The 21008-nt window shown below is 46.3% G+C and overlaps 1 protein-coding gene across 1 annotated transcript in view; it reads right to left on the bottom strand.

The window, feature by feature from the left end:
* Window positions 1-21008, bottom strand: part of PEX14 (peroxisomal biogenesis factor 14) — a 165189-nt gene that overhangs the window by 129750 nt on the left and 14431 nt on the right. The window contains exon 2 of the mRNA XM_038746621.1: window positions 9833-9880. Coding sequence (XP_038602549.1) covers window positions 9833-9880 — 48 coding nt within the window. The remainder of the gene's footprint in view (window positions 1-9832; window positions 9881-21008) is intronic.

Here is a 21008-nt window from a genome sequence, read left to right as displayed (position 1 = left end):
ATGATGAGTAGATACACACAAGGGAAATAGCTGATCCAGTGTCTTAAGGCTGACCTGTCCGGCATTTCGGTTAGACGAGAAGCAGCGTGGCCTAAACGGAAAGCGCCCGGGCTTGGGGGTCAGGCCCTGGGTTCTAATCCCCGCTCCACCACTTGTCTGCTGTGTGACCTTGGGCAACTCACTTCACTGCTCTGAGCCTGTTACCTCAGTTGCAAAATGGGGATTACACCTGTGAGCCCTGTGTGGGACAGGGACTGTGTCCAACCCGATTGACTTCTATCTACCCCAGCGTTTAACACAGTGCCTGGAACAGAGTAAGCGCTTAACGAATAACTTTAAGAAAAACAAATGGAGATGGACGGGCAACGCTGCAGTACCCGGGGAAGGAGTTGCAACAACCTTCCCGGCACAGAGTCCCACCCAACCACAAACCCAGCAGCTCCTCTCCGCTCCCTCTTCTAACGGTCCTGGTTCTCTTCAACGGCACCCTGCCTCCGGTCAGCCCAACACGGCAGCTTTCATTCATTCGATCGTATTTACTGAGCGCTTACTTTCCCCAGCCCCCGTCCCCTCTCAGCCTGCCCCCCTCTCCGCTCCTCCCAGGCGGGCATCTCCGGGCTTCGCCCGGTACCGGACACCAACGCTGGTGGCCTGGTTTAATCAGACTTCCGCGAGTGCTCGACTAAAAGCAATAAGGCCTTGACTGAGAGACCGTGGGAGTTTAATATAAAAAATGCAATAAAAAAAAAAAAGAAAGGAGAAGGGGTCCACCTTTTAATAGAGCCCTAATTACCCAACTCACAGGATCAGCCGCAATGAGATGGGAGTTTATTTCAGGTTTTTTTTTAATCATTGCTTTTTTTTTATATATATATAAATTGCCGCTGTGTGTTTTCTTTCCTCTGAGCAATTATGCAGCAAGTACGTAAAGAGGGGGGAAGGATTCTTAATTAAATATCCAGTAATTGTGGAGTTGGCCTGGACTCCGGACGATCGCAGGCCGTCTGGGTACGCGGGCTGCCCGGGGCCTCCCGGAAAAGGAAAGCACCCAACGGGGGAAGCGCGCGGCGACAAAACCGCCGCCCCACGAAACGCGAGCGCAGCAGAGCGGGCGGGAGCTCGAGGAGGCCGCCCGCCTCCCGGGGCTCTCCGCCGGGACACGGCGCTGGCACGGAGACCGTCCGAGGAAGGTCGTTGTCCTTGCTCTCAGCCCCCGCGGACCACCAGCCAACTCCACCCGGGAAAAAATAACTCGGGGGGGCCGGGCAGGGTCGGCCCCAGGCGGGGCGTGGAGATTAAGAGTTGCAAAGGGCTGCTGCGAGAGATGGGGCTCGAGTCGGATGCTGGTAGGAAAGTCGTGAGGGTGTATCTAAGAATTGGACACGGGGGAGGACCTAATAGGCCTCAGCTCTCCTAGGAGGTCTCACCGTCCAGCGTGACTGGAGCTGGGGCATCTGCGCTTCCATTCCCAACGGAGAGCTAAGGTGAGGCCGCAGCCGGAGTCGGGATACCGCCGGGAACGACGAGAGAGGCGAGCTGCTCCCCCCCGGCCCCACCAGATCAGGAGGAGACAGCGCCAAAAGAGCCAACTGGGAGACGGACCACGTTCCTTCCTCCTGCTCCAGTGCACCCTTTTTTTTTTTTTATGGTATTTGTTAAGTGCTTATTACGTGCCAGGCACTGTGCTAAGCACTGGGGTCGATAGAAGCTAATCCAGTTGGACACAGTCCCTGTCCCACATAAGGCTCCCGCTCTTAATGATAGTACGTGTTAGGCGCTTACTATGTGCCAGGCCCTGTTCTAAGCACTGGGGTCGATAGAAGCTAATCCAGTTGGACACAGTCCCTGTCCCACATAAAGCTCACGCTCTTAATGATAGTACGTGTTAGGCATTTACTATGTGCCAGGCCCTGTTCTAAGCACTGGGGTCGATAGAAGCTAATCCAGTTGGACACAGTCCCTGTCCCACATAAAGCTCACGCTCTTAAGGATAGTATGTATTAGGCGCTTACTATGTGCCCAGCACTGTTCTAAGCACTGGGGTCGATAGAAGCCAATCCAGTTGGACAAAGTCCCTGTCCCACATAAGGCTCACACTCTTAATGATGGTACGTGTTAGGTGCTTACTATGTGCCAGGCACTGTTCTAAGCACTGGGGAAGATAGAAGCTAATCCAGTTGGACACAGTCCCTGTCCCACATAAGGCTCACACTCTTAATCGATCAATCAATCGCATTTATTGAGAGCTTACTGTGTGCAGATCACTGTACTAAGCGCTTGGGAAGTACAAGTTGGCAACATATAGAGACAGTCCCTACCCAACAGTGGGCTCACAGTCTAAAAATGATAGTATGTGTTAGGCGCTTACTATGCGCCAGGCACTGTTCTAAGCACTGGGGTCGATAGAAGCTAATCCAGTTGGACACAGTCCCTGTCCCACATAAAGCTCACGCTCTTAATGATAGTATGTGTTAAGCGCTTACTATGTGCCCGGCACTGTTCTAAGCACTGGGGTAGATATGAGGTAATCAGGTTGGACACAGTCCCTGGCCCACATAAGGCTCACGCTCTTAATGATAGTACGTGTTAGGCGCTTACTATGTGCCAGGCACTGTTCTAAGCACTGGGGCAGATAGAAGCTAATCCAGTTGGACACAGTCCCTGTCCCACATAAGGCTCCCGCTCTTAATGATAGTATGTGTTAGGCGCTTACTATATACCAAGCACTGTTCTAAGCACTGGGGTCGATAGAAGCTAATCCAGTTGGACACAGTCCCTGTCCCACATAAAGCTCACGCTCTTAATGAAAGTATGTGTTAAGTGCTTACTATGTGCCAGGCCCTGTTCTAAGCACTGGGGTAGATAGAAGCTAATCCAGTTGGACACAGTCCCTGTTCCACATAAGGCTCATGCTCTTAATGATAGTATGTATTAGGCGCTTACTATGTGCCAGGCACTGTTCTAAGCACTGGGGTACATATGAGGTAATCAGGTTGGACACAGTCCCTGTCCCACATAAGGCTCATGCTCTTAATGGTAGTATGTATTAGGCGCTTACTATGTGCCCGGCACTGTTCTAAGCACTGGGGTAGATAGAAGCTAATCTAGTTGGACACAGTGCCTGTCCCACATAAAGTTCACGCTCTTAATGATAGTATGTGTTAAGCGCTTACTATTTGCCAGGCACTGTTCTAAGCACTGGGGTAGATAGAAGCTAATCCAGTTGGACACAGTCCCTGTCCCACATAAGGCTCACGCTCTTAATCAATCAATCAATCGTATTTAATGAGCGCTTACTGTGTGCACAGCACTGTACTAAGCGCTTGGGAAGTACAAGTTGGCAACATATAGAGACAGGCCCTACCCAACAGTGGGCTCACAGTCTAAAAATGATAGTATGTGTTAGGCGCTTACTATGTGCCAGGCCCTGTTCTAAGCACTGGGGTCGATAGAAGCCAATCCAGTTGGACACAGTCCCTGTCCCAAATAAGGCTCCCGCTCTTAATGATAGTATGTGTTAGGCGCTTACTACGTGCCAGGCACTGTTCTAAGCACTGGGGTAGATAGAAGCTAATCCAGTTGGACACAGTCCCTGTTCCACATAAAGCTCACGCTCTTAATGATAGTATGTGTTAGGCGCTTACTATGTGCCCAGCACTGTTCTAAGCACTGGGGCAGATAGAAGCTAATCCAGTTGGACACAGTCCCTGCCCCACATAAAGCTCACGCTCTTAATGATAGTATGTGTTAGGCGCTTACTATGTGCCCGGCACTGTTCTAAGCACTGGGGTAGATACGGGGTAATCAGGTTGGACACAGTCCTTGTCCCACACGGGGCTCACAGTCTCAATCCCCATTTTACAGATGAGGGAACTGAGGCCCAGAGAAGGGAAGTGGCCTGCCCAAGGTCGCCAGCAGGCAAGTGGCAGAGCCGGGGCTAGAACCCAGGACCTTCTGACTCAAAGGCCCGTGCTCTAGCCACGACGCCACGCTGCTTCTCTAGTTACAGAGGAGGTAACCGAGGCACAGAAAAGTGATTCGCCCAAGGTCACGCGGCAGAAAACTGGGGGAGGTGGGATTAGAACCCAGGACCCATAGACTCCCGGGCTCTATCCACTAGGCCGGGTGCCTGGATCCCCATTCTGGTTCGAGGAAAAACCCACCGCCTAGAAGGACCCTGAAGGAAGGGCTACATCCACGGCTGCTAACCAAAGCTCTCCGACCAAATCAACGGAATAAATAGCAATAATCGCGGTCTTTGTTCCCGTATTTGAGTCGAGCACTGTTCCAAGCACAGGGAGACGCAAAATAATCAATCCCTGCCCCACGTGGGGCTCACAGTCTCAGGAGGAGGAAGAGCAGGTATTGAACCCCCATTTGACAGATGAGGAAACCGAGGCCCGGAGATGAAGTGATCAAATACGATTGATGATGATGATGACGATGATGAAGTGGCTTTCCCAAGGCCGGCAGCAAATGGCAACGGGGGATTGGAACCCAGATCCTCTGTCTCCCAGGCTCTTCCTGAGCCACGCTGACTCTCTGGCCGGTGTGGGACTTACCCTTGGGTATGACAGGTAACTTGGAATGCCATCTAAACATATCTACTTGTACCTATCTATTCTATTTATTTTATTTTGTTAGTATGTTTGGTTTTGTTCTCTGTCTCCGCCTTTTAGACTGTGAGCCCACTGCTGGGTAGGGACTGTCCCTATATGTTGCCAACTTGTACTTCCCAAGCGCTTAGTACAGTGCTCTGCACACAGTAAGCGCTCAATAAATATGATTGATGATGACGATGATCTAAAGCAAGGCGCCTTGGGAGAGCAAAGAGCCCTTTTGCCTTCTGGCTGACCCCCCCCAGGACCATCTAGACTGTGAGCCCACTGTTGGGTAGGGACTGTCTCTCTATGCTGCCAACTTGTCCTTCCCAAGCGCTTAGTACAGTGCTCTGCACACAGTAAGCGCTCAATAAATACGATTGATTGATTGACTGATTGATTGACCATCAGAAGACAGTGCCGCCTACGGACATCATAGGCCGTAGACGCTACGGCCTTTTCCTCATCAGTCTTTAAAACCACATTTGGGGGGGAAAATCAATCAATCAATCAATCAATCAATCGTATTTATTGAGCGCTTACTGTGTGCAGGGCACTGGACTAAGCGCTTGGGAAGTACAAGTTGGCAAGCTGGCGCTTGGGAAGTACAAGTTGGATATCTTGAAAAAATCCAAGATATCAATAATAATAATAATGATGGCATTTATTAAGCACTTACTATGTGCAAAGCACCATTCTAAGCACTGGGGAGGTTACAAGGTGATCGGGTTCACAGTCTTAATCCCCATTTTATAGATGAGGTAACTGAGGCACAGGGAAGTTAAGTTTCCTCTCCCCCTCCTCCCCCTCTCCATCTCCCCCGCCTTACCTCCTTCCCTTCCCCACAGCACCTGCATATATGTTTGTACGTATTTATTACTCTATTTATGTATTTATTTTACTTGTACATATCTATTCTATTTATTTGATTTTGTTAATATGTTTGGTTCTGTTCTCTGTCTCCCCCTTCCAGACTGCGAGCCCACTGTTGTGTAGGGACTGTCTCTAGATGTTGCCAACTTGGACTTCCCAAGCGCTTAGTCCAGTGCTCTGCACGCAGTCAGCGCTCCATAAATATGACTGATTGATTGATTGATTGATTAAGTGACTTGCCCAAAATCACCCAGCTGCCAAGTGGCGGAGCTGGGATTTGAACCCATGACCTCTGACTCCAAAGCCCGGGCTCTTTCCACTGAGCCACGCTGCTTCATATATTGAATAATTTGCCACTGGCAACCTTTAGATGTGCCTGATGGAGAAAATCCGGGCAGCTGCACGAAACCACCAAGTAACCGCTTTGCTAGCCAGAAAGCCCCAGGATCCTGGTTTCAGCAGTTTTAGCTTCCTCGCTAATCGAATTCTGATCAATCAATCAAGCAATCAATCGTATTTATTCCCCATAGCACCTGTATATATGTATATATGTTTGTACATATTTATTACTCTATTTATTTTACCTGTACATATCTATTCTATTTGTTTTATTTTGTTAATATGTTTGGTTTTGTTCTCTGTCTCCCCCTTCCAGACTGCGAGCCCGCTGTTGGGTAGGGACTGTCTCTAGATGTTGCTAACTTGGACTTCCCAAGCGCTTAGTACAGTGCTCTGCACACAGTAAGCGCTCAATAAATACGATTGATGATGATGATGATTTATTGAGCGCTTACTGTGTGCAGAGCACTGTACTAAGCACTTGGGAAGTACAATCAATCAATCAATCAATCAATCAATCGTATTTATTGAGCGCTTACTATGTGCAGAGCACTGTACTAAGCGCTTGGGAAGTACAAATTGGCAACATATAGAGACAGTCCCTACCCAACAGTGGGCTCACAGTCTAAAAGGGAGGGGACAGAGAACAAAACCAAACATACTAACAAAATAAAATAAATAGGATAGATATGTACAAGTAAAATAGAGTAATAAGTATGTACAAACATATATACATCCCCCTCTCCATCCCCCCATCTTACCTCCTTCCCTTCCCCACAGCACCTGTATATATGTATATATGGTTGTACATATTTATTACTCTATTTATTTATTTATTTATTTATTTTACTTGTACATTTCTATCCTGTTTATTTTATTTTGTTGGTATGTTTGGTTCTGTTCTCTGTCTCCCCCTTTTAGACTGTGAGCCCACTGTTGGGTAGGGACTGTCTCTATGTGTTGCCAATTTGTACTTCCCAAGCGCTTAGTACAGTGTTCTGCACATAGTAAGCGCTCAATAAATACGATTGATTGATTGATTGAATATATACATATATACAGGAACAAGTACAAGAACAAGTATTGATCAGCAGTGGGATAATCACATGCTGCACTCCCTGCTAGAGGGACTCTTCTTAATAATAATGGCATTTATTAAGCACTTACTATGTGCCAAGCACTGTTCTAAGCGCTGTTAATGCAGTCAAGAGTGTTCGTTGAGCGCTTACCGTGTAAAGAGCACCGGACTAAACCCCGAACGGTGTCTCATCCCCACTGTAGGGAAGTCATTAGAAATCAGAAATCAGACTTCTGATTAGAAAAAAATTAGAAATCAGAGGGGGCAGACGACACCCTCTCTTTTCCGGTTCAACTTCTGCTTCAGAAAGGACACAAATGGCTGCCAAACTAGGGGATAACACGACTGCTAGAAGCAGCGTGGCTCCGTGGAAAGAGCCCGGGCTTTGGAGTCAGAGGTCACGGGTTCAAATCCCGGCTCCACCATTCATTCATTCAGTCGTATTGACTGAGCGCTTACTGTGTGCCGAGCACTGGACTAAGCGCATGGGAAGTACAATTTCCCAACTTCACCATTCGTCAGCTGTGTGACTTTGGGCAAGTCACCCCTCTGGGCCTCAGTTCCCCCATCTGGAAAATGGGGGTGAAGACTTGGAGCCCCCCGGGGGACAACCGGATCACCCTGGAACCTCCCCAGCGCTTAGAATGGCGCTTTGCACATAGTAAGCGCTTAATAAATGCCATCAAAAAAAAAAGGGACAACCTGATCACCTTGTAACCTCCTCAGTGCTTAGAACGGTGCTTTGAACCTAGTAAGCGCTTAATAAATGCCATCAAAAAAAGGGACAACCTGGCCCACTGTTGGGTAGGGACTGTCTCTATATGTTGCCAACTTGTATTTCCCAAGCGCTTAGTACAGTGCTCTGCACACAGTAAGCGCTCAATAAATACGATTGATGATGATCACCTTGTAACCTCCCCAGCGCTTAGAACAGCGCTTCGCACGTAGTAAGCGCTTAATAAATGCCATCAAAAAAAAAAAAGGGACAACCTGATCACCTTGTAACCTCCCCAGTGCTTAGAACGGTGCTTTGCACGTAGTAAGCGCTTAATAAATCCATCCAAAAAAAAAGGGACAACCTGATCACCTTGTAACCTCCCCAGCGCTTAGAACGGCGCTTTGCACATAGTAAGCGCTTAATAAATGCCATCAAAAAAAAAGGGACAACCTGATCACCTTGTAACCTCCCCAGCGCTTAGAACGGCGCTTTGCACGTAGTAAGTGCTTAATAAATGCCATCAAAAATAAAAGGGACAACCTGATCACCTTGTAACCTCCCCAGCGCTTACAACGGTGCTTTCCATGTAGTAAGCGCTTAATAAATGCCATCAAAAAAAAAGGGACAACCTGATCACCTTGTAACCTCCCCAGCGCTTAGAACGGTAAGCGCTTAATAAACGCCATCTAAAAAAAAGGGACAACCTGATCACCTTGTAACCTCCCCAGCGCTTAGAACGGCGCTTTGCACATAGTAAGCGCTTAATAAATGCCATCCAAAAAAAGGGACAACCTGATCACCTTGTAACCTCCCCAGCGCTTAGAACGGCGCTTTGCACATAGTAAGCGCTTAATAAATGCCATCCAAAAAAAAGGGACAACCTGATCACCTTGTAACCTCCCCAGCGCTTAGAACGGTGCTTTGCACATAGTAAGCGCTTAATAAACGCCATCTAAAAAAAAGGGACAACCTGATCACCTTGTAACCTCCCCAGCGCTTAGAACGGTGCTTTGCACGTAGTAAGTGCTTAATAAATGCCGTCAAAAAAAAAGGAACAACCTGATCACCTTGTAACCTCCCCAGCGCTTAGAACGGTGCTTTGCACATAGTAAGCGCTTAATAAATGCCATCAAAAAAAGGGACAACCTGGCCCACTGTTGGGTAGGGACTGTCTCTCTATGTTGCCAACTTGTACTTCCCAAGCGCTTAGTACAGTGCTCTGCACACAGTAAGCGCTCAATAAATACAATTGATGATGATCACCTTGTAACCTCTCCAGCGCTTAGAACGGTGCTTCGCACATAGTAAGCGCTTAATAAATGCCATCCAAAAAAAAGGGACAACCTGATCACCTTGTAACCTCCCCAGCGCTTAGAACGGTGCTTCGCACATAGTAAGCGCTTAATAAATGCCATCCAAAAAAAAGGGACAACCTGATCACCTTGTAACCTCCCCAGCGCTTAGAACGGCGCTTTGCACGTAGTAAGTGCTTAATAAATGCCATCAAAAATAAAAGGGACAACCTGATCACCTTGTAACCTCCCCAGCGCTTAGAACGGTGCTTTGCACATAGTAAGCGCTTAATAAATGCCATCCAAAAAAAAGGGACAACCTGATCACCTTGTAACCTCCCGAGCGCTTAGAACGGTGCTTTGCACATAGTAAGCGCTTAATAAATGCCATCAAAAAAAAAAGGGACAACCTGATCACCTTGTAACCTCCCCAGCACTTAGAACAGTGCTTCGCACATAGTAAGCACTTAGTAAATGCTGTCAAAAAAAAGGGACAACCTGATCACCTTGTAACCTCCCCAGCGCTTAGAACAGTGCTTCGCACATAGTAAGCGCTTAATAAATGCCATCAAAATAAAAGGGACAACCTGATCACCTTGTAACCTCCCCAGCGCTTAGAACGGTGCTTTGCACATAGTAAGCGCTTAATAAATGCCATCAAAAAAAAAAAGGGACAACCTCATCACTTTGTAACCTCCCCAGCGCTTAGAACGGTGCTTTGCACCTAGTAAGCGCTTAATAAATGCCATCAAAAAAAAAAGGGACAACCTGATCACCTTGTAACCTCCCCAGTGCTTATGAACAGTGCTTTGCACATAGTAAGCGCTTAATAAACGCCGTCAAAAAAAAACAACAAACGAACTGGACAACAGGCTGCTGAAACATTTGCGTTATTGGCAGGGAAATCATACCCCAAATGTCCCAAACTTACCAGAGGCTCTCGGGGCACCACGTTTTCATTCCCTGGAATCGGGCCGGGCTGCGAAGGAAGAAAACACAACTGAGGTCACAGTGCCACCAACTGGGAACCCCACACCAAGCATCTCTGCCCAAAATACAGTATTTATTATTATATTTATGTATTTATTTTACTTGGACGCATTCATTCTATTTATTTTATTCGGTTAATATGTTTCGTTTTGTTGTCTGGCTCCCCCTTCCAGGCCGCGAGCCCGCTGTTGGGTAGGGACCGGCTCCCGACGTTGCCATCCAGCGCTTCGTCCAGTGCTCGGCACACAGTGGGCGCTCAATAAATACGACTGAATGAATGGAAACCATCGCACGTGCGGGCAATCAATCAATCAATCAATCGTATTTATTGAGCGCTTACTATGTGCAGAGCACTGTACTAAGCGCTTGGGAAGTACAAATTGGCAACACATAGAGACAGTCCCTACCCAACAGCGGGCTCACAGTCTAAAAGTCTAAAGTTCGTATGTAAAGCACAGGTTTACATACGAACACGCGGGCACGGGTTGACATACGAACACGCAGGCACACGCCCGCGGCCTGGGCACCGCTGTAAGTCCCCACCTCCCTCTGGCACCTGAATGGTGGTTCTGCCGTCGTGGCCGGCGGGAGGGGGGAAAGTCCTGTGGGAATTTCAATCAGCAGATTCTTTGGATATTTCAATGGGGAAGGGTCCGCCAAGCTAGCTCTCTTCCTCCCTTCAAAGCCCTCCTGAGAGCTCACCTCCTCCAGGAGGCCTTCCCAGACTGAGCCCTCTCCTTCCTCTCCCCCTTCTCCCCCCACCATACCTCCTTCCCCTCCCCACAGCACCTGTATATATGTATATGTGTTTGTACGTATTGATTACTCTATTTTATTTGTACATATTTATTCTACTTATTTTATTTCGTTAATACGTTTTGTTGTCTGTCTCCCCCTTCTAGACTGTGAGCCCGCTGTTGGGCAGGGACCGTCTCTAGATGTTGCCAACTTGGACTTCCCGAGCGCTTAGTCCAGCGCTCTGCACACAGTAAGCGCTCAGTAAATACGACTGAATGAATGAATTGATCCACAAAACCACTCATCTGGTGCCAACCTACTCACTGTACCGCCATCTCGTATATCTTGTCGCCGACCTCTCGCCCTCGGTCTGCCTCTGGCCCGGAACGCCCTCCCTCTTCATAACCGAGACAACTGCTTGCTCTCCCTGCCTTCTGAAGCCTTAAGCAGCGTGGCTCAGTGGAAAGAGCCCGGGCTTGGGACTCAGAGGTCATGGGTTCAAATCCCGGCTCCGCCGCTTGTCAGCTGTGTGGCTCTGGGCAAGTCACTTCGCTTCTCTGTGCCTCAGTGACCTCCCCACTGCACCTGTATATATGTATATATGTTTGTACATATGTGTTACTCTATTTATTTATTTATTTTACTTGTACATATGTCAGCTGTGTGGCTCTGGGCAAGTCACTTCACTTCTCTGTGCCTCAGTGACCTCCCCACTGCACCTGTATATATGCTTGTACATATGTGTTACTCTATTTATTTATTTATTTTACTTGTACATATGTCAGCTGTGTGGCTCTGGGCAAGTCACTTCACTTCTCTGTGCCTCAGTGACCTCCCCACTGCACCTGTATATATGTATATATGTTTGTACATATGTGTTACTCTATTTATTTATTTTACTTGTACATATCTATTCTATTTATTTTATTTTGTTAGTATGTTTGGCTTTGTTCTCTGTCTCCCCCTTTTAGACTGTGAGCCCACTGTTGGGTAGGGACCGTCTCTATATGTTGCCAACTTGTACTTCCCAAGCACTTAGTACAGTGCTCTGCACACAGCAAGCGCTCAATAAATACGGTTGATGATGATGATGATGATCTGGAAAATGGGGATTAAGACTGTGAGCCCCACGCGGGACAACCTGATCACCTCTTTGGGCAAGTCACTTCACTTCTCTGTGCCTCAGTGACCTCATCTGGAAAATGGGGATTAAGACCGTGAGCCCCACGTAGGACAGCCTGATCACCTCTTTGGGCAAGTCACTTCACTTCTCTGTGCCTCAGTGACCTCATCTGTCAAATGGGGATTAAAACTGTGAGCCCACCGTGGGACAACCTGATCACCTTGTAACCTCCCCAGCGCTTAGAACTGGGCTTTGCACATAGTAAGCACTTAATAAATGCCATTATTATTATTATTATTATTGTATCCTCCCTGGCGCTTAGAACAGTGCTTTGCACATAGTAAGCGCTTAACAAATGCCATCATCATTATTATACAGAAAACACATCTCCTGCAAGAGGCCTTCCCTGACTAACCCTCATTTCCTTCTCCCACTCCCTTCTGCGTCGCCCTGATCATCATCAATCGTATTTATTGAGCGCTTACTATGTGCACAGCACTGTACTAAGCTCTCTTTATTCACAGCCCAGCCCCTGAGTACTTACATACCTATCCGTCGTGTATTTATTTATATTAATGTCTGTCTCCCTCTCTAGACTGTGAGCTCCCTGTGGGCCGGGAATGCGCCCACGGTTATACTTTACTCTCCCAAGTGCTTAGTACAGTGCTCGGCACTCAATAAGTACAACTGATCGACTGAAGAATGTAAGAATGTTTTCCCAGGGAAACCAGAAACACCTGCTAATGTTTTTTTCAAAGGTGGGTAGAAACCTCTGAGGTCCCAGGGAGAGTGCAGGACACCTCTGCTTTTCGTCATTCATTCAGTTTATTCGGTCATATTTATTGAGCGCTTACTGTGTCCAAGGCACTAAGTGCTTGGGGAGAAGCAGAATGGCCTCATGGAAAGAGCACGGGCCTGGGCCTCAGTTACCTCATCTGCAAAATGGGGATTAAGACTGTGAGCTCCGCGCGGGACAGGGACTGTGTCCCACTCAATTACTGTGCATCTACCCCGGTGCTTAGAACAGTGCCTGGCACATAGGAGCACTTAACAGATAGTCAATCAATCAATCAATCGTATTTATTGAGCGCTTACTGTGTGCAGAGCACTGGACTAAGTGCTTGGGAAGTACAAGTTGGCAACATATAGAGACGGTCCCTACCCAACAGTGGGCTCACAGTCTAAAAGGGGGAGACGGAGAACAAAACCAAACATACTAACAAAATAAAATAAATAGAATAGATATGTACAAGTAAAATAAATAAATAGAGGAGTAATAAATATGTACAAACATATATACATATATACAGGTGCTGTGGGGAGGGGAAGGGGGTAAGATGGGGGGGATGGAGAGGGGGATGAGGGGGAGAGGAAGGAAGGGGCTCAGTCTTTTTGAGTCCCCCTTCTAGACTGTGAGCCCGTTGTTGGGTGGGGACCGTCTCTCGATGTTGCCAACTTGTACTTCCCAAGCGCTTAGCCCAGTGCTCTGCACACAGTAAGCGCTCAATAAATACGACTGAAGGAATGTGAGAAGTTGGAGTCGGAATTGAAAAGCCCAATCTCCAGAAAAGGGCACAGACCTTCTTACCCTCTTCTACATCCCCATATCCGTACGTCCCCGGCGCTTAGACCAGTGCTTTGCACATAGTAAGCGCTTAATACATGCTATTATTATTATTATTATTGTTATTATTTCAGGCTCAACTTCCCGCAGCACTTCCGAAGCCTCTGGCCACCGCAGCCAGAGGGAGACTAGCCAAGAGAGGGACATGCTCTGGCCACAAGAGGGCGCCGGCTGCCCACATTGATTGCAGGCAATCAATCAATCAATCAATCGATCAATCAATCCATTCATTCATTCAATCGTACTTATTGAGCACTTACTGTGTGCAGAGCCCTGTACTAGGCGCTTGGGAAGTACAAGTCGGGAACATCTAGAGACGGTCCCTACCCACCAACGGGCTCACAGTCTAGTAAGCGCTTAATCGATCAATCAGTCAATCAATCTTATTTATTGAGCACTTACTGTGTGCAGAGCACTGGACTAGGCGCTTGGGAAGTACAAGTCGGCAACATCTAGAGACGGTCCCTACCCACCAACGGGCTCACAGTCTAGTAAGCGCTTAATATATCAATCAATCAATCGTATTTATTGAGCGCTTAGTGTGTGCAGAGCACTGGACTAGGCGCTTGGGAAGGACAAGTCGGCAACATCTAGAGACGGTCCCTACCCACCAACGGGCTCACAGTCTCGTAAGCACTTAATCAATCAATCATATTTATTGAGCGCTTACTGTGTGCAGAGCACCGGACTAGGCACTTGGGAAGTACAAGTTGGCAACATCTAGAGACGGTCCCTACCCACCAACGGGCTCACAGTCTAGTAAACACTTAATATATCAATCAATCAATCGTATTTATTGAGCGCTTACTGTGTGCAGAGCCCTGTACTAGGCGCTTGGGAAGTACAAGTTGGCAACACATAGAGACAGTCCCTACCCAACAGTGGGCTCACAGTCTAAAAGGGGGAGACAGGGAATCAATTAATCAATCAATCGTATTTATTGAGCGCTTACTGTGTGCCGAGCACTGTACTAAGCACTTGGGAACTACAAGTCGGCAACATCTAGAGATGGTCCCTACCCACCAACGGGCTCACAGTCTAGAAAGCGCTTAATAGATCAATCAGTCAATCAATCGTATTTATTGAGCGCTTACTGTGTGCAGAGCACTATACTAAGCGCTTGGGAAGTACAATCAATCAATCAATCAATCGTATTTATTGAGCGCTTACTGTGTGCAGAGCCCTGTACTAAGCGCTTGGGAAGTACAAGTTGGCAACACACAGAGACGGTCCCTACCCAACAGTGGGCTCACAGTCTAGCAGGGGGAGACAGAGAACAAAACAAAACATATGAACAAAATAAAATAAATAGAATAGATATGTACAAGTAATGCCATTATTATTATTATTAGAAAGGGGAGACAGACAACAAAACAAAACATGGAGACAGGTGTCAAGTCGTCAGAACGAATAGAATTAAAGCTAAATGCACATCATTAACAAAATAAATAAAATAGTATCATACAGCTCCTAATCCACGCCGGACCAACTGCCCGAAGGTTGTTTGCCACTTGGATCGGGAATCGGTTCGCTGTGCTCCCTAGTTGCCGCTTGTCCTCTGGTGGCCCACCTCGCTCCTGATTCACGCCAGGGCCGTAATAATAATAATAATAATAATAATAATAATAATAATAACGGTATTTATTACAGGCTTACTATGCTCCAGGCCTTGTTCCAAGTGCTGGGGTAGATACAAGATAACTGGGTTGGACACAGTCCCTGTCCCACACGGGGCTCACAATCTTCATCCCCATTTCCCAGATGAGGGAACGGAGGCCCAGAGAAGTGAAGTGACTGGCCCAAGGTCACACGGCAGACAAGTGGTGGAGTGGGGATTAGAAGCCGTGACCTTCTGATTCCCCGGCCCGTGCTCTATCCACTACACCCAGCAGAAACCGCTGTGGCCTGTGAGAAGCAGCGTGGCTCGGCGGAAAGAGCCCGGGCTTTGGAGTCGGAGGTCCTGGGTTCAAATCCCGGCTCCGCCACTTGTCAGTTGTGGGACTTTGGGCAAGTCTTTTAGACTGTGAGCCCACTGTTGGGTAGGGACTGTCTCTATATGTTGCCAACTTGTACTTCCCAAGCGCTTAGTACAGGGTTCCGCACACAGTAAGCGCTCAATAAATACGATTGATGATGAAGTCACTTCTCTGGGCCTCAGTGACCTCATCTGGAAAATGGGGATGAAGACCGTGAGCCCTCCGTGGGACAACCTGATCACCTTGGAACCATCCCAGCGCTTAGAACAGTGCTTTGCACATAGTGAGCGCTTAATAAATGCCATTATTATTATTATTATTATATCCCTCTATTTCTGCAAGCCCCTGGGGACACCCCAAGCCCTTCCCTCCCCTTGATTTTCCCTTGTCCGCAGAAATGACTTTTACCCTTGGCCCATCTGCATTTCTGGGCAAAAGTTGATGAACTTCCATTGTCTCTTGGAGAACCTGAAGCTTAACGCCTGGAGCGGCAGAGCAGGGGCCTAGGAATCACAGGATTCCCCAGCTCCACCCCTTTTTTTCTTTTTAATGGCATTTATTAAGCGCTTACTATGTGCAAGGCTGCTGTGTGTCCTTGGCTAAGTCACTTCACCTCGGCTTTCCTCATATACGAAAACGCAGATTAATGCATTTGCAAAATGCAAACCCTCCTCCGCGCCGTCCAAACTGTGAGCCCTATGTGGGACAGGGACTGTGTCCAAGCTGATGCTCTTGTATCTGTTACTTATTCATATTTATACTCTATATAATTAGATATATTATCTAATTATCTCCCCCTTTTAGACTGTGAGCCCACTGTTGGGTAGGGGCTATGTTGCCAATTTGTACTTCCCAAGCACTTAGTACAGTGCTCTGCACACAGTAAGCGCTCAATAAATACGATTGAGAGTGATATACTGAGAAGCAGCGTGGCTCGGCGGAAAGAGCCCGGACTTTGGAGTCAGAGGTCGTGGGTTCAAATCCCGGCTTCCGCCACTTGCCAGCTGGGTGACTTTGGGCAAGTCACGTCACTTCTCTGGGCCCCAGTTCCTCATCTGGAAAATGGGGATGAAGACTGTGAGCCCCATGTGGGACAACCTGATCACCTTGTATCCCCCAGTGCTTAAAACAGTGCTTTGCACATAGGAAGCACCTAACAAATACCATTATTATTATTATTATTATATATTTATTTATTTTACTTGTACATATTTATTCTATTTATTTTATTTTGTTAATATGTTTTGTTGTCTGTCTCCCTCTTCTAGACTGTGAGCCCGCTGCTGGGTAGGGACCGTCTCTCTATGTTGCCAACTTGTACTTCCCAAGCGCTTAGTACAGAGCTCTGCACATAGTAAGCGCTCAGTAAATACGACTAACTGAATGAATGAACGAATATTAATGCCTGTCTCCCCCCTCTAGGCTGTAAACTCACCGTGGGCAGGGAATGTGTCTGTTTAATTGTTATGCTGTACTCTCCCAAGCGCTTGGCACAGTGCACCCAGTAAGTGCTCAATAGATACAACTGATCGATCAATCAATCAATCACTGGAGATTTTTGAGGAGGGGAGTAACATGCCCAGAGCGTTTCTGGACAAAGACAATCCGGGCAGCGGCGTGAAGTACGGATTGAAGTGGGGAGAGACGGGAGGATGGGAGATCAGAGAGGAGGATGGTGCAGTAGTCCAGATGGGATAGGATTGATTGATCTACCCCACCACTCAGAACAGTGCTTGACATAATAATAATGGTATTTGTTAAACGTGTACTACGTGCCAAGCACAAGCACTGATAGTAAGCACTTACCAAACACCATAAAAAAAAATCTAAAACAGAACACTGACTGTGCACTTTGCTCCCCTAACGCTAACCTTCTCCCTGTTCCTCAATCTCCTCTTTCTCGCCGCTGACCTCTCGCCCACAGCCCGGCTCTGGCCTGCAACCTGCTCCCTCTTCATATCTAAGTGCTTAGTACAGTGCTCTGCACACAGTAAGCGCTCAATAAATACAATTGATTGATTGATTGATATCTGACAATGACTCTCCCCTCCTTCAAAGCCTCACTGAAGGCACCTCTCCTCCAAGAGGCCTTCCCTGACTAAGCCCTCCTTTCCCCTTCTCCCACTCCCTTCTGCGTTGCCCTGACTTGTTCCCTTTATTCATCCCCCTCCTAGCTCCCAGCACTTCTGTCCGTATGCGCAATTTATTTATATTAACGCCTATCTCTCCCTCTAGACTGTACGCTTAGTTGTGCGCAGGGAATACGTCTGTTGGTTCATTCATTCATTCATATTTATTGAGCGCTTAAGCACTTCCAGCACTTAGAACAGTGCTGTGCACATAGTAAGCGCTTAACAAATGCCATCATTATTATTACTATTATTCTGGCCGTATGTGTAATTTATTTATATTAACGCCTATCTCTCCCTCTAGACTGTATGCTTAATTGTGCACAGGGAATACGTCTGTTGGTTCATTCATTCATTCAATCGCATTTATTGAGCGCTTAAGCACTTCCAGCGCTTAAAACAGTGCTTTGCACATAGTAAGCGCTTAACAAATGCCATCATTATTATTATTATTCTGGCCGTATGTGTAATTTATTTATATTAACGTCTATCTCTCCCTCTAGACTGTACACTTAGTTGTGCGCAGGGAATGTGTCTGGTGGTTCATTCATTCATTCATTCAATCGTATTTATTGAGCGCTTAAGCATTTCCAGCGCTTAGAACAGTGCTGTGCACATAGTAAGCGCTTAACAAGTGCCATCATTATAATTACTATTATTCTGTCCGTATGTGTAATTTATTTATATTAACGCATATCTCTCCCTCTAGACTGTACGCTTGTTGTGCGCAGGGAATGTGTCTGTTTATTCATTCATTCATTTAATCGTATTTATTGAGCACTTAAGCACTTCCAGCGCTTAGAACAGTGCTTTGCACATAGTAAGCGCTTAACAAATGCCATCATTATTATTACTATTCTGTCCACATGTGTAATTTATTTATATTAACATCTACCTCTCCCTCTTGACTGTACGCTTGTTGTGCGCAGGGAATGCGTCTCTTGGTTCATTCATTCAATTGTATTTATTGAGCGTTTAAGCACTTCCAGCACTTAGAACAGTGCTGTGCACCTAGTAAGCGCTTAACAAATGCCATTATTATTACTATTATTCTGTCCGTATGTGTAATTTATTTATATTAACGTCTATCTCTCCCTCTAGACTGTACGCTTAGTTGTGCGCAGGGAATGCATCTGTTGATTCATTCATTCAGTCGTATTTATTGAGCGCTTAAGCACTTCCAGCACTTAGAACAGTGCTTTGCACATAGTAAGCGCTTAACAAATGCCATTATTATTATTATTATTCTGTCCGTATGTGTAATTTATTTATATTAACGTCTATCTCTCCCTCTAGACTGTACACTTGTTGTGCGCAGGGAATGCGTCTGTTGGTTCATTCATTCATTCATTCAATCGTATTTATTGAGCGCTTAAGCGCTTCCAGCGCTTAGAACAGTGCTTTGCACATAGTAAGCACTTAACAAATGCCATCATTATTATTACTATTATTCTGTTCGTATGTGTAATTTATTTATATTAACGTCTATCTCTCCCTCTAGACTGTACGCTTGTTGTGCGCAGGGAATGCGTCTGTTGGTTCATTCATTCAATCGTATTTATTGAGCGCTTAAGCACTTCCAGCGCTTAGAACAGTGCTTTGCACATAGTAAGCGCTTAACAAATGCCATCATTATTATTACTATTATTCTGTCCATATGTGTGATTTATTTATATTAACGTCTATCTCTCCCTCTAGACTGTACGCTTGTTGTGTGCAGGGAATGCGTCTGTTGGTTCATTCATTCATTCATTCGTATTTATTAAGCGCTTATTGAGCACTGTACTAAGCGCTTGGGAAGTCCAAGTTGGCAACATCTAGAGACAGTCCCTACCCAACAGCGGGCTCACAGTCTAGAAGGGGGAGATGGACAACAAAACAAAACATATTAACAAAATAGAATAAATAGAATAAATACGGACAAGTAAAATAGAGTAATAAATACGTACAAACATTCATTCATTCATATTTATTGAGTGCTTACTGAGCACTGTACTAAGCGCTTGGGAAGTCCAAGTTGGCAACATCTAGAGACGGTCCCTACCCAACAGTGGGCTCACAGTCTAGAAGGGGGAGACGGACAACAGAACAAAACATATTAACAAAATAGAATAAATAGAATAAATATGGACAAGTAAAATAGAGTAATAAAAACGTACAAACATATTCATTCATTCAATCATATTTATTGAGCGCTTACTGAGCACTGTACTAAGCGCTTGGGAAGTCCAAGTTGGCAACATCTAGAGACGGTCCCTACCCAACAGCGGGCTCACACTCAAGAAGGGGGAGACGGACAACAGAACAAAACATATTAACAAAATAGAATAAATATGGACAAGTAAAATAGAGTAATAAATACGTACAAACATATTCATTCATTCATTCATTCAATTGTATTTATTGAACGCTTATTGAGCACTGTACTAAGTGCTTGGGAAGTCCAAGTTGGCAACATCTAGAGACGGTCCCTACGCAACAGCGGGCTCACAGTCTAGAAGGGGGAGACGGGCAACAAAACAAAACATATTAACAAAATAGAAAGAATAAATATGGACAAGTAAAATAGAGTAATAAATATGTACAAGCATATTCATTCATTCATTCCTGTATATACTTGTATATATGTATATGTTTGTACATATTTATTGCTCTATTTATTTATTTCACTTGTACATATCTATTCTATTTATTTTATTTTGTTAGTATGTTTGGTTTTGTTCTCTGTCTCCCCCTTTTAGACTGTGAGCTGTCTCTATATGTTGCCAACTTGTACTTCCCAAGCACTTAGTCCAGTGCTCTGCACACAGTAAGCGCTCAATAAACACGATTGATTGATTCATTCATTCAATCGTATTTACTGAGCGCTTACTGTACTCGCCCAAGCGCTTAGTGTACTGCTCTGCAGACAGTAAGTGCTCAATGAATACAACTGACCCGTTGCCAATTTGTACTTCCCAAGCGCTTAGTACAGTGCTCTGCACACAGTAAGCGCTCAATAAATACGACTGATGATGATGACCTGCTGACTGATTACGTCGCGGTTCGAAGGCAAAGGGCTGAGAAGTTAGAAGCCCGTGAAGAACACTTAGATGGGCTAAATATTATTACTGCTCCTAAGGTTTACTAAGCGGCATCACGAGTAGACTTGGCCCCTGCCCAAAAACCTTACTCGCTGAAAAGCACAAGGCAAAACAGGAATCCCTCGGGAAGCGGATTTATTCGGGATGCGGAGAACAGATGGTTCGCAGACTTCAAGCTGCCGCCCAATCCCCCTTTCTCTCCCCGGGGCCCGGTCGATCACGGCGGATCAAAGAACTTGGCCAAGTCGGAGCAGGCGGCGACTGGAGCGGTCCACCCCCTTTGGCTGCCAACTTGTACTTCCCAAGCGCTTAGTCCAGTGCTCTGCACACGGTAAGCGCTCAATAAATACGACTGATTGATTGATTGATTTGGCTATATCGGACGCCAGGCCGACTCCGACCTGGGACCCCCGCCAAACACACAAGGGACCTCTGACCGACCTT

Source organism: Tachyglossus aculeatus, chromosome 5 (genome assembly GCF_015852505.1).
Source record: "Tachyglossus aculeatus isolate mTacAcu1 chromosome 5, mTacAcu1.pri, whole genome shotgun sequence".
NCBI lineage: Eukaryota > Metazoa > Chordata > Mammalia > Monotremata > Tachyglossidae > Tachyglossus > Tachyglossus aculeatus.
Note: the sequence above shows the minus strand (reverse complement) of the source record. Positions and strands in the feature narration are given on the sequence as shown.